The sequence below is a fragment of the Brachyhypopomus gauderio genome, chromosome 1 (assembly GCF_052324685.1).
Source record: "Brachyhypopomus gauderio isolate BG-103 chromosome 1, BGAUD_0.2, whole genome shotgun sequence".
Classification (NCBI taxonomy): Eukaryota; Metazoa; Chordata; class Actinopteri; order Gymnotiformes; family Hypopomidae; genus Brachyhypopomus; species Brachyhypopomus gauderio.
Window position 1 is genome coordinate 43,569,439 of NC_135211.1, and position 13,710 is coordinate 43,583,148.

The 13,710-nt window shown below is 39.2% G+C and overlaps 1 protein-coding gene and 1 long non-coding RNA gene across 22 annotated transcripts in view; one reads left to right on the top strand and one right to left on the bottom strand.

The window, feature by feature from the left end:
* The window catches only part of LOC143521604 (uncharacterized), a 14,744-nt gene extending 12,565 nt beyond the window's left edge, over positions 1–2,179 (bottom strand). The window contains exon 1 of the long non-coding RNA XR_013132801.1: positions 2,092–2,179. This is a non-coding gene — a long non-coding RNA (uncharacterized LOC143521604). The remainder of the gene's footprint in view (positions 1–2,091) is intronic.
* LOC143521529 (uncharacterized) overlaps positions 1–13,710 on the top strand; it is a 34,465-nt gene that overhangs the window by 3,920 nt on the left and 16,835 nt on the right. The window contains exons 2-15 of one of the 21 annotated variants that reach the window (XM_077014471.1): positions 2,504–2,628; positions 4,422–4,628; positions 4,708–4,816; positions 4,970–5,077; positions 5,820–5,927; positions 6,624–6,731; positions 6,980–7,084; positions 7,229–7,333; positions 7,461–8,049; positions 8,186–8,305; positions 8,419–8,485; positions 8,569–8,649; positions 9,125–11,083; positions 11,282–11,438. In XM_077014471.1, coding sequence (XP_076870586.1) covers positions 4,743–4,816; positions 4,970–5,077; positions 5,820–5,927; positions 6,624–6,731; positions 6,980–7,084; positions 7,229–7,333; positions 7,461–8,049; positions 8,186–8,305; positions 8,419–8,485; positions 8,569–8,649; positions 9,125–11,083; positions 11,282–11,438 — 3,581 coding nt within the window. In that variant the 5' untranslated portion in view covers positions 2,504–2,628; positions 4,422–4,628; positions 4,708–4,742. The other 20 variants (XM_077014481.1, XM_077014516.1, XM_077014507.1 and 17 more) reach the window with 20 other exon arrangements.

The window sequence follows — 13,710 nt, forward strand, 5'->3', positions numbered from 1 at the left end:
GATAACTTTTCACCCATCTCAACACAATTCCCCTGATCCCATAACGCTCAAGCTTTTTATTTAAAATGTTGTGATTTATGGTATCAAATGCTTTCTTTAGGTCTAGGAATACCCCAACTGTATACTGTTTTTGTTCTATTGAGTTAGTAATTTCTTCAATTGAGTCCATTAATGCCAGTGTTGTTGATCGGTTAACTCTAAATCCATACTGACTCTCTGTGATTAATTTGTGTTTATCAATGAATTGGTCTAAACGGTTATTAAAGAGTTTTTCTAAAATTTTGGAGAACTGAGGTAGTAATGAGACTGGTCTGTAGTTTGTGAAAAGGTGTTTGTTGCCAGTTTTAAACAAAGGTACCACTTTTGCTATTTTCATTTTATTTGGAAATTTACCGGTTTGAAATGATAAATTAGAAATGTATGTTAAGGGTTTAGAAATTCCCTCGATAACCTTTTTTAGTACGAACATATCAATGTCATCACAATCTGTAGATGTTCTATTTGTGCATTTAAAAACTGTATCTATTACCTCATTCTCAGAAACTGCTGTGAGGAACATTGAGTTCAGATTTCTGTCAATGTAGGGTTCTGTTTGTTCTATAGCAGTTATTGAATCAGAAATTTGTCCTGCAAACTCAGGTCCAATGTTTACAAAAAAACTGTTTAAACTATCAACTACTTCATTCATATCATAATTATCTTTATTATTAATTGAAAAATACTTTGGGTAATTTACTTGTTTGTGCCCATGTTTTATTACAGTGTTTAATATATTCCATATTCCTTTAACATTATTTTTATTATTTTGTAATATTTTATTATAATATTCTTTTTTAGCTATTCTTAAGATACGAGTTAATTTATTTTTATATTTTTTATATTTATTTTCTGACTCTTTAGTTCTCATTCTTAAAAAACCTCTATATAATGTATTTTTCTTTTTGCATGCATTTTGTAAACCTCTAGTAATCCAGGGATGACCAATGTAATTGGATTTTTTGGTAAATTTCTTTATAGGACAGTTTTTATCATATAACTTTTTAAATATTCTTAAAAATTCCTCATGCCACGTTTACATTATTTGATTTATACATATTATCCCAATTTTGTGCTAGTAGATCACTTTTAAATGTATTTAGCATATTTTCTGTTCTCACCCTTCTATATTCTGTTCTGTTAAGTTGATTAATTTTATATACTTGTTCGTATATTATAAATACAGGCAAATGGTCACTGATGTCACTGATTATCAATCCACTTGTTATGTTGCTTGTGATGTCATTTGTAAATATATTATCGATAAGAGTGGCAGAGTGTGAAGTTATTCTAGTTGGTCTGGTGATTTTTGGATACAGATTTATACTACATATAGTGTTAATGAAATCTTCTGTCATTTTGTGGTTACTAGGATTGAGCAGGTCGATGTTGAAATCTCCACAAATAAAATATGTTCTATTACTCTTTTGAATAAATATTTCCTCCATCCATTCCTTAAACAGTTCAATACTAGATCCAGGTGTTCGATATATACAGCTAATTATTAGGTTTTTCTTGTTTTCTGTATACATTTCAATTGATATACATTCCAGTAAATCATCAACAACAGTTGACATTGTGTCCAACATTCTAAAGCTTAAATTTTTATCCACATATATTACAACCCCCCCCACCTCCTTTGTTGTGTCGATCCCTATGTACAAAATCATATCCTTCAAGCTCAAAATCCACTCCTCTTTCAGTATTAATCCATGATTCTGATATTGCAATGATATTGAATGGTTGTGTGAATTGATTAAGGTAATCCCTAATACTTGAGAAATTTGCATACAGACTCCTACTGTTAATATGTATAATAGATAATTTCCCGTTTTTGTTCATTTGATTATACTGTTCGTCAGTATAATAGCAACATTTGTTATTGATGGAATTAAAAAAGTAATTATCTGGATCAATATCATGTTCATTGTTCAGTGAATTGTGATCAGTGTATTGAAAAGTTTGCAGATCCAAGTTATCCAGTTCAGTGATCCTCTGAGTTATATTTTCTCCAGCACCTGTCATGTTATTGTATTATGTTGCAGATTCAGTTACCTTACAATCCAGTTCCATTAATATTTATCCAGTTCCTCAATTCTCTTCACCATCAACACTTTAGCCTCTTCTGGTGTTCCATTCAGCTTGATAAAGATTTTACAGTTTGAAGTCCAAGTATGTTGAATTCTTTTCTGCTTCTTGAGATAACGTGCTTTCTTAGCCATGTCAGCATTGTACTTTGTCAGGTGCTCATTGATGAAGATGTTTGTCCCCTTTAATTTTCTCCCTTGTTTTAGTAGTGTAATCTTATCCTTTCTGTTAACAAATCTCATGATGACTGCAGGTTTGTCACTGGTATTTTTTCTGGGCAAAGTATGGCAAGCTTCAATCTTGTCACAGTCCAGATCTATTCCTTTTGATTGCAAGAATTTAGCCACTTGGTGTTCTGTGGAATTACCATCCATTATAGGATCACCGTCACTGTCAGCAGTCACTGCCCTAGCGTATGACCAGGGTTTAATATTAATTCCAGAGATGATGACGTCATTCATCCGAGTGTATTGCTCCAGGTCAGCGACCCTGTTCTCCAAGAAGGTAATTTTCTTGTCTTTCTCCATACTCTGATGACGAAGCACTTTCACCTCCTCTACCAACTCAAGGATGGCTTTCTGCTGCAGTTTCACAGTAGAAATTTCCTCAGATAGGAAGTCGAGTGACTTTTTTATGTCATCAATCTCCTCAGGCGATGGTACGCCTACCTTTTTTGGACCCATATTCAAACTCAAAGCAGCCACACAGAAGCTTTGAGCCAGGCGGGTAGCCGAGCAAAGTTAGCAGTGGTTGTAGCAGCCCCCGGGCCGGCAGCCGAGCAGAGTTAGCAGCGGTTGTAGCAGCCCCCAGGCGGGTAGCCGAGCAGAGTTAGCGGCGGTTGTAGCAGCCCCCAGGCCGGTAGCCGAGCAGAGTTAGCGGCGGTTGTAGCAGCCCCCAGGCGGGTAGCCGAGCAGAGTTAGCAGCGGTTGTAGCAGCCCCCAGGCGGGTAGCCGAGCAGAGTTAGCGGCGGTTGTAGCAGCCCCCAGGCGGGTAGCCGAGCAGAGTTAGCGGCGGTTGTAGCAGCCCCCAGGCGGGTAGCCGAGCAGAGTTAGCAGCGGTTGTAGCAGCCCCCAGGCCGGTAGCCGAGCAGAGTTAGCGGCGGTTGTAGCAGCCCCTCGGGCCGGTAGCCGAGCAGAGTTAGCAGCGGTTGTAGCAGCCCCCAGGCGGGTAGCCGAGCAGAGTTAGCGGCGGTTGTAGCAGCCCCCAGGCGGGTAGCCGAGCAGAGTTAGCGGCGGTTGTAGCAGCCCCCAGGCGGGTAGCCGAGCAGAGTTAGCGGCGGTTGTAGCAGCCCCCAGGCCGGTAGCCGAGCAGAGTTAGCGGCGGTTGTAGCAGCCCCCAGGCGGGTAGCCGAGCAGAGTTAGCAGCGGTTGTAGCAGCCCCCAGGCGGGTAGCCGAGCAGAGTTAGCGGCGGTTGTAGCAGCCCCCCGGGCCCCGAGTTATCAATACTAACCATGGGCTTATCATTTTGATCTATCTAAACTGTCCTTAGTTTGCGGAGTGCATATTAAAGGAAATGGCTGTCAACACCCAAACCACTCAAGAGGCAGTCAATGAGCTGAGGCTGGGCATTGCCAGCCATTGCCTCTTTGTACATTTCTTATACTATCTATCTATCTATATTTGTGTTAGAAGCATTTGATAGAAGCATTTGTGTTTCTGCTTGTTTGTGATCTAAACAGCAGGCTTGAATCTTGCTCTTTGTACATTTCTTATAATATCTATCTATCTATCTATCTATCTATCTATCTATCTATCTATCTATCTATATTTGTGTTAGAAGCATTTGATAGAAGCATTTGTTTTTCTGCTTGTTTGTGATCTAAACAGCAGGCTTGAATCTTGCTCTTTGTACATTTCTTATACTATCTATCTATCTATATTTGTGTTAGAAGCATTTGATAGAAGCATTTGTGTTTCTGCTTGTTTGTGATCTAAACAGCAGGCTTGAATCTTGCTCTTTGTACATTTCTTATACTATCTATCTATCTATCTATCTGTCTATCTATATTTGTGTTAGAAGCATTTGATAGAAGCATTTGTGTTTCTGCTTGTTTGTGATCTAAACAGCAGGCTTGAATCTTGCTCTTTGTACATTTCTTATACTATCTATCTATCTATCTCTATATTTGTGTTAGAAGCATTTGATAGAAGCATTTGTGTTTCTGCTTGTTTGTGATCTAAACAGCAGGCTTGAATCTTGCTCTTTGTACATTTCTTATACTATCTATCTATCTATATTTGTGTTAGAAGCATTTGATAGAAGCATTTGTGTTTCTGCTTGTTTATGATCTAAACAGCAGGCTTTAATGAAAACTAAAAAGAAAAGAAAACTAGTGAGATGCATCTGACGACCCTAGAAAGAAAACCTGTGAGAGACGTGTCTGACGACCCTAGAAAGAAAACCTGTGAGAGACGTGTCTGAAGACCCTAGAAAGAAAACTTGTGAGAGACGTGTCTGAAGACACCAGAACAACTGCCAAGACACTAGTGAACAAATTAGCCAAGTCAGTGATACAAGTTTTGTCATTGTATTTGTTTCATTATAAAGGTGTATATGAAAACGTTTTGTTTCTGCACACACAGAATGAAGATAGAAACAACGTCATCATCCAACATGCATGTCTGTAAGATCTGATCAATCAATGGACCTACCTGATCAATCAGTGGACCTACCCATTATGTTCAAGAATAGGTGTGTTTATTTTATCAGTGACAATATATGTTAATTAAATATTGGAAAATAATGTCTTAGTTTTATTACTGTATTTTTATTCAATGGGAGTTAACTGGCAGTGATGATTTACTGAGTGGAGTGAAAAACCTGAAACTGTTCTGTGAATCTGAGGGTCACCAGTGACAGACTGACCTCACCAGCTCCATCATGCACCTCTATGAAAAGTGATCAGTCAATGGATCCACCACTTACATTCAATAGAGAGACAGCTGTGATGAGGTAAGGATTTATGTCTGATCACTAATTTTACATTAACTAGAAATATATATCATGTATTAGTCATGGTGTCATATATTATCCATGGTTATCTGAGCCCTTGTCTGGGTACTGTGGTTTTGTCTGTTTTTGAAAAGTGTTCAGGATGTAAACAGAACCATCACATTCAGACAATCTTACCTTCCATGATTTAGGTTACTGTGTGATCATTGTTTTGTAGACTTGCATTTTTGGGGTCTTTTTTATTGTGTCTTTGTTCAGATGGTAAACACAGTTGACTTTAATGTTAAGATGTTTCTGCAGACCTTAATCTGTGTGATTGTGATCTAGTTCAGACTTAGAACCAAACTAGGGGCAGAGTTCCTGTAGCATTAGGCAGGGATGAGACAGTTTTGTCGCTACGCAGATTTCTAGTTTTCTACGGTGTTGAGCTGAATTGGTACTGTTTGTGAAAATCATGCAGCTCCCCTTGAGTGCATGTATGTTACATAGTCTGACAAGACTCCTCTCTCCTCTTACATCTAGACCCAAATTAGGTCTTAGTCCCAGCAGTTCTTCTATGAGCCAGATTTTGTGCTCTTAAGGGCTGATAAGCTCCGCCTACTTTTTAAAATTATATTGGTAATGGTGTGACCCATTAAGGTTTGTTGCCTTCATAACAGTTTTGTTGGTGATTTTGCACATGGGAAACTGTTGATTATCCCTGAATTGAGAGTAAAACCTAAACATGTTCTGTGAATGTCAGTGTAACCCAAGACAGGCTGAGTTCACCGGCTCCATCATGCACCTCTATGGAAACTGATCATTCAATGGATCCACCACTTACATTCAATAAAGAGACAGCTGTGATGAGGTAAGGATTTATGTCCAATATCTGATTTTACATTAAGTTGAAGTATAGATCATGTATTGTTCATGTTGTCATATGTTATCCATGGTCTACTGTGCCCTTTCCTGGGTACTGGGGCTTTGTCTGTTTTTGAAAAGAACCAAACTAGGAGTAGAGTTCCTGTAGCATTAAGCAGGGATGAGACAGTTTTGTCGCTATGCAGATTTGTGTTTGTGAAAATCCAGCTCCCATTGAGTGCATGTGTGTTACATAGTCTGAGTCTGGCAAGGCTCATTTCTCCTCTTACATCTAGACCCAAATTATAGGGACTTGGATATTTCCGCATGATAATGAATGAGCCGCGGCCATTTGTCTCCTGTCGCGCTGTCTAAGCGAAATCAGTCATCGCAAGCGCGCAGTAAAAAAAATCGCTGTTTTCATCGGTTTGTAGGAGGTTCTTCCCAGAGTTTTGGTAATATGATATAATTTGAAATTAGGTCTTAATCCCAGCAGTTCTTCTAGGTTCTTCTATGAGCCAGATTTTGTGCTCCCTCAGATGCTGATAAGCTCTGCCTACTTTTAAAAAATTATATTGGTAATGGTCTGAACCGTTTAGGTTTGTTGCCTTCATAACAGTTTTGTTTAGTGATTTTGCACATGGGAAACTGTTGATTATCCCTGAATGGAGAGTAAAACCTAAACATGTTCTGTGAATGTCAGTGTAACCCAAGACAGGCTGAGTTCACCGGCTCCATCATACACCTCTATGAAAACTGATCATTCAATGGATCCACCACTTACATTCAATAAAGAGACAGCTGTGATGAGGTAAGGATTTTTGTCCAATATCTGATTTTACATTAACTTGAAATATATACATGTCATGTTCAGAGCTCATGTGCCATTCCAGATTAGGTATTATCTTGAGTTTGGTACCTGGTTGCTGATACCAACTATTATAAGATGATGTGTTACTCATTTGTACTGGAGGTACAAATGAGAGAAACATTTGATGTAATTTTGGTCATTCTAAAGTCATGAATTGTTTCTAACAAGATAATGTGTTAATCACACAGTTTGAAGCAGGATGGACCAACTCCAGCTCCTTCCTGCCTTTCTGGGAACAGTGACCGGTCCATAGACCGACCAGTTACATTCAGTAGAGAGAGAGAGGGCTCATGGTATGTCAACAAGTTGAGTTGTTGTTACAGGGAATAAAATGTACAATTGCCATAATAATCCCTTCAGGGCTCCTAATATTTCCATTACTATATGTATTCTTAATTCTACGTGTTATTGCAGTACAGTGTTACATTTACTTCTAGGATCAAACGTGAAACGTCACCATCTCCCTGTCAGTCCTTGAAAACTGAAGCGTTTATGGCTGCACCCAATACACACAGAGATGAAACGTTCTCTCCTGACATCAAGTACCAACATGGATTTTACTCCGTTTACTCCAGTTTCAAAAATTCTAATTTGTGCAGAGTAATTATTATAGTCATATTAAACACAGTGAGTTGTGGTGACTGATTATTATGTTTTCATTAACCACAGTGAGTTGTCAGCCAGTCTGCTGACGGAGGATCACTTCAGGTGTTCGGTGTGTACAGATGTGCTGAAGGAGCCAGTCTCCATCCCCTGTGGACACAGTTACTGCAAGACCTGCATCCAGACCTACTGGAAGAAACCAACCCAGGCAGGAAGCTACTCCTGCCCTCAGTGTAGGAAGAGATTTAACACTCGTCCTGCACTAAACACAAACTTAGCACTGGCTAAAGTGGTGGAGAAGCTACAGCAGGCTGGGTTCAGTCCTGCTCTTCCTGCTCAATGCTACGCTGGACCTGGAGACGTGGTCTGTGACTTCTGCACTGGGAGGAAGCTCAGAGCGGTGAAGTCCTGTCTGACCTGCACTGCGTCTTACTGTGAAACCCACGTGAGGCAGCACTACACAGTAGCAGCCCTGCAGAGACACAGACTGGTGGAGGTGACTGGAGACCTGGAGAAGACACTCTGCAAGCTGCACCATAGAGTCCTGGAGGTCTTCTGCAGAACTGACCAGACCTTCATATGTTTTATGTGTATGATGGAGGAACACAAGGAGCACGATACAGTGGTGAGCAAAAATGAACCTCCTACTGTAGAGGTGAGTTATACAATATGGACACTCACAAGCAGTCTAAACCTACATTACACAGACATTAGAAACAAAACATTTTAAAATGATTTTGCACATAAAATAATCTAGAATAATCTCAAATAAATCACTTTTTATGTGGCAGATCAACACATCAGTAAAAGAACATCAGATGATCCCATTTAATCTATTAGAAGAGAACAAGATGGAGACGGAGATGAAACATCTCCTAAAGGAAATCGAAGAGATGAGAACAACAGTTGAGGTAAGTTCACTCTGCCTAATCAGAGCTGATAACTGTGTTTAACTGGAGACCTTATCCATACCAGTACAGTCCCAGTGTTTTAAATGCATGAATGTTCTGATTTGTCCTCTAAGAACCTGCAGAGAGCTGATACAGAACTGACTTACCTGTCAAAGTTACTCTACAGAGGAATTGAACAAGGTGTGTTATAATACTAACATTTCAGTGATTTTCTGCACAGTAATTATGTACTGTAGCACAATTAACCTGTTAAAAATCTTCAGGTCTTGTAGAAGTATCTGCACTTGGACGTCGTTTGGATCTTGGGATGTTATATGACTGTCACACTGATTCTATCAGTTCAGGTACAAAACGTTTATTTTTGTGGTTAAGTTTCCATTTATTGTCCAATGTCATTGTGTTTATATAAAATCTTAATATAGGCTTTGTAATTTATTGTATATTAAATGCAGTGTATTTTGGAATAAAATGCTTCACATTTCTAATGTGCTGTATTGTTTATATTATTACAAAGGTTGAATCTTGATGCATCAAGAAGAAATGTATCACAAATGTTCACAACATACTCAATACTGTTTACCATCAATACAATACAAATCAGTTTCAGATGGGCTAAGTTAGCACCATCGAAGTATACTTGCAATTTAAAAAGTACACTGATTAGTTAATTGTGTATCTTTATGTCCTGCACAGTTAGATAATTCTACAGTGTTGTGATGTCCATCATCATGTTTGCTCTTTATTCAGATTACATTAATGTTTTTTTATTTTGGTAAAATAAAATAAAATTTTATTTTATTAAATTATTTTATATTTTAGATGTCTTTCTGTGGGATGAAGACACTCTGTCCTCTATGAGAGTGTCTGTATCTCGACCCCACACAGATGTGAGGATGTTAGAGGGAGACTCCCTACAGGAGAGACTCAGAGCTCTGGACCTGACCCCTCCTCTGAGAGCCAGTGTTGTAGCAGGACTGGTGGAGGTGTCTGGAGCTTCTGCCTTTGTGAATCACCCCACTCAGTCCCAGCTGCAGGACAGAGTCACTCTGCACTACAGAACCTCCACCAGACTGGACATGCTCAGTCACACACTGCTGCAGAGTGCAGCTCCTCTCTCACCGACCAATCAGAACACAGCTACACATGTGGTCGTGGCTGTGCTCTATGGAGCCCAGGCGTTTTTTGTCTTTGACGACAAAAGTAAAAGCAGGAAGAGAAGTCCTGCACTAAATGATGTAGTCAAGAGAAACTTCATTTCCCATAGTGCAGCTGAACTACTTTCTGATCATGATGGTATTCAGCAAGAAAAATGCTATTTTGATTGTGCTGTTTATACTGATCCAGGCGATATTAAAATTCATGTGAGTTTTGATACAGCAATAAAACAGTACAGCTCTTTACAAAACCTCTTAGGGTCACAAGGTGAGAACATAGTTCCTCTGAAAGTCTGGCTCTACCCTCTGAAGAATCTGGACCAAACATCTGCTTGTGTAGCTGGAGAATTAAGTGAAGACATACTGGTCAAAGCAGAGAAAGTTCTGGAAACTCTGAAGTGCCATCTTGGCATTTGTCAGGATATGATATCCATTTATTCCAGTCTTGGTGTCATTACGAGGTTTCCAGCTGTGAAGGAATCTCTTTCTGAGATTTCTTCTCTTCTGCAGAAGTACCAATCAGCATTTCAGAGAGCAATGGCTTCCTGCATTAAGACCACACGAGAGAGAAGAGAAGAAGAGGGGAGGGGTTTGAGAGATCTTCTGAAGTGGAACAGCCAATCACCATTCAGTACAGAGAACATCCAACAATGGCTCCTAAACAAACGTGCTGAAATGACAGCGTTAAAAGAATGCATAGATAAAAAGATCAGTGTGAAATCACAGAAGGAGTTGATGTCCATCTTACAGGACTCCCAGGACACAGTGTTGTGTTTCACTTTCACCTCACTACAGGGTGAAGATCCATTTCTCTTAGCTCTGAAACGGCACATTGGTTTAGTGAACACAGTGAACACACAACAGACACATTTACCCTTCAGGCTTCCTGATACCAGTCAGAAAATCCTCTCTGATCTTCATTCTTTTATGTGCACTAAAGAGACACATGAAGATCCAGACCACACAAAGTTCATCTCTGTAGTTGTTCCTGAGCCACAGTTTCCAGGATCTTCTCTGTATCTTTACCAGTGTGGTAATATTGTGAGTTACAATGTGAATCTGGAGATGAGACCAGAGCTCCCAGAAATACTCCATATAAAACAGACTAATGTTACCGTGAGGCTGCAGAGATCAGAGTCCCAGGTGCCTAATCAGTACAGAGTGGAGTTCAGAGCAGTGAGCTGCAGAAACGTTGTTGATATGAAATGGAAAATCATGTGTTATACTGGAGAAAACTGTGTAATTATGGATCTCACACCAGATACACGGTATCAGCTCAGATATGCTGTAATGGACTATAACAGCATGAGTAACTACAGCAGAATCACAGAGTACCAGACGCTTCCTAGATCCAGACCTGGACAGCCTACAGTTATGAGACAGACTCAGAAGTCTCTGACTGTTTCCTGGAGGAAGGCTGGTGGAGACTCCCCTGTGCTCCACCACATGGTGGAGTATATGGAAGCTGGTCTGGAGGACTGGCAGTCCATTCTAACAGAGGGACCTGAGTGTGAATGCACCATAACTTCACCCTACAGCACCTGCTACAGAGTCAGAGTCTCTGCTGTCTATGTGGAGGAAGACACCAGCAGACCCAGTGAGGAAGCAGAGATCCCTGTACACAGTGAGTTTAATTGGTACCTCTTGATGATGATTCAATTTTAGAGAAATATTAGAATTCCATTCACTGAAATTTAAATAATACTTGGCAAAAGTGACTAGTGAGCTTTCCTAATTTAACATCTGATAGTAGTATGGTGAAAGATGATAAATTCACCACTTTAGTCTTTAAAACGGTGAATGTTTCTATACCACATTCCAGATTGGTGCATAAACCTCTCAGAGAGAAAGACCTCCCTCTTCCTAGAAGTGCTGAAACTCCACACAGTGAAGAAACCAGTAGAGCTGAGAGGCTGGTCAGATGAAGAGAGTGAAGTGAGGAGTTTCCTTCAGTGTCTGCCCTACATCTCCCAGCTCAGGTGAGTGAGATGTTTTTATATGTACTACAGGTATAATGTTTAAAATTAGTTTTTTTTTCCTTCAAGGTTGAGAGTTTGGTCATGGTCTTTGATTTTGTGAGTTCATGTCTCACTGAGTGTGCTCAGTATATACTACAGGTTAGATGGGTGAATGAAATCTTGATGTGTAGTTAGTGTGTATATATTTGAGCAATGATCAGACAGCTTGTGTTGGTTATGCTTTTGTTACTCTGTACCATTTAACCAGCCTTAAAAATATTCTGCTGTCTACAAGTGCATTTGTTGACTTAAATTGAATGAGAAACAAAATTGTGTACAGTATATACTTTGCATGTTTTAACTGTTTGTGTAACTCTTACAGTATAAGCTTTGAGCTAATACTGTAAGTGTAGGTCCCTAATGCCGTAAGTGTAGGTCCCTGACGCCGTAAGTGTAGGTCCCTGACGCCGTAAGTGTAGGTCCCTGACGCCGTAAGTGTAGGTCACTAATGTTGTAAGTAGGGGTGGGCGATATGGGAAAAAAATAGTATCACGATTTTTTTCATAATATCACGATTTCGATTTTTTTATCACGATCTTCCATCCAAAAAAAATGTAAAAAAAATTTGGGGCTACAAAGCTTTCTTTTTAAGCACAGGCCTGATAGTTTTCAGGCGCCACGCCGGAATTCCGGCGTACCGACATGTCCGCGAGAAAAAAAAAATTTGAGGGGGGGAAAAATCCGTCAAATCATAATGATAAACCACACACGCGCGCATGCTATCTGTTTTGAGGCCGAAATATGATCCTTATGATCCTTACGAGGTTCCCAAGTTACGATTTTTCATGGTTACTACACATCTCCCATTTACTGTATAAAGCCTCGTTTGAGCCTAAGTGGTTCTGCGTTGTAAACGGAACTTGATGTTTGGTGTGTGCGGCGTCAGGATTAGTTAAACGCAGCTATGGATAAAGGTATTTGCCAAAAGGCTAGCTTTAGGATAGGATAACTGCGTATAGTATGTTATTTACGTACAGTATGTACGTATGTTCCGATTTACACCGAAAATCGATTTACGACGGATCAACGTCGTAACCCGGGGACCGCCTGTATTTCAGACATCGGAAGAGCTTCAGAGGTAGATACAAGATAAATTCAGTATTTTATATTTATTCTGATTAAGTTAAATTTTTATCGGAAATATAAGAGTGTTTTTTTTTTTTTTTTTTGAGCCGGTACAGGTGGTCAGACGATCTGGTTCATCCTGGCCGCCTTACGGCGTAAGGTGTAATACATGAACAAAAGCACAAAATGTATGTCCTAATAAACCAACACAAAATATTTATTAAATTTATTACATTTTATATATAAAAACTAACTATAATCATAATACTTGTAATTCTTTTAAACTTTATTTGCATAATTTCTTTGAGTTGTCTGGTATCCTATAATTTGCTAACAGTAATGAATAAATAATTAATCATGCCTGTTTTTAACATATTGTGTCTAATCTAAATCTTTAGGTTACAGCATTTTCTCAGAATATTAATAGAAATTAGTTTTTTATTTCACTATAATGATTACCTGACTTATTTATTATTATTTAATTTAAAGATTAATTATTAAATATTCTAAATATGGTACACTTACACTCCACACCCCCACCCCCACTCAGAAAAAGTTCAGGCTCAGGAATTTTTCCCACTATCACCCCTGTAAGCAGATTTAAATGAATGATATTACAATTTCCATGTGCAAACATTGTAAACAAAAACTGTAAACCACACACTTGACACTGTTTGTCACGTAGGGCTTTCTATGGTTTCCCCACGTTTGCCACGCCCATGTCGTTATTGTCTTCACCTGTTTCCATTAGGGCTGGGTATTGATTCAAATTCCAAGAATCGATCCGATTCTGAAGATTAAGAATCGATTTTTTTCGATTTAATCCGATTTAATCGATTCGATCCAATTCGATCCAATTCGGGGTTTAGTGTTATTAAAAATGTATTTGAGCTGTTTCCTGACTGTGTACAGAAGCAACATGTTAAAACTAGTATTATATCGATATTAATCAGCAAATAGTTACTGGTAGTTGGTAGTTACTGATGGCTGGAAGACTGGTGAAAAGGGTCATCATAAATTTACCTTCAAGAAAGGTAATCCAGGACAATAAACAGAGGACATCTTTGAGGTGTCTATATCTGCAACAGTGGGCTCCTACTGGGACACTAACCAGTGCATTATTATTGTGATTGAAATAATTAAGAATTCACCCAAAAGCTGTTGCTAC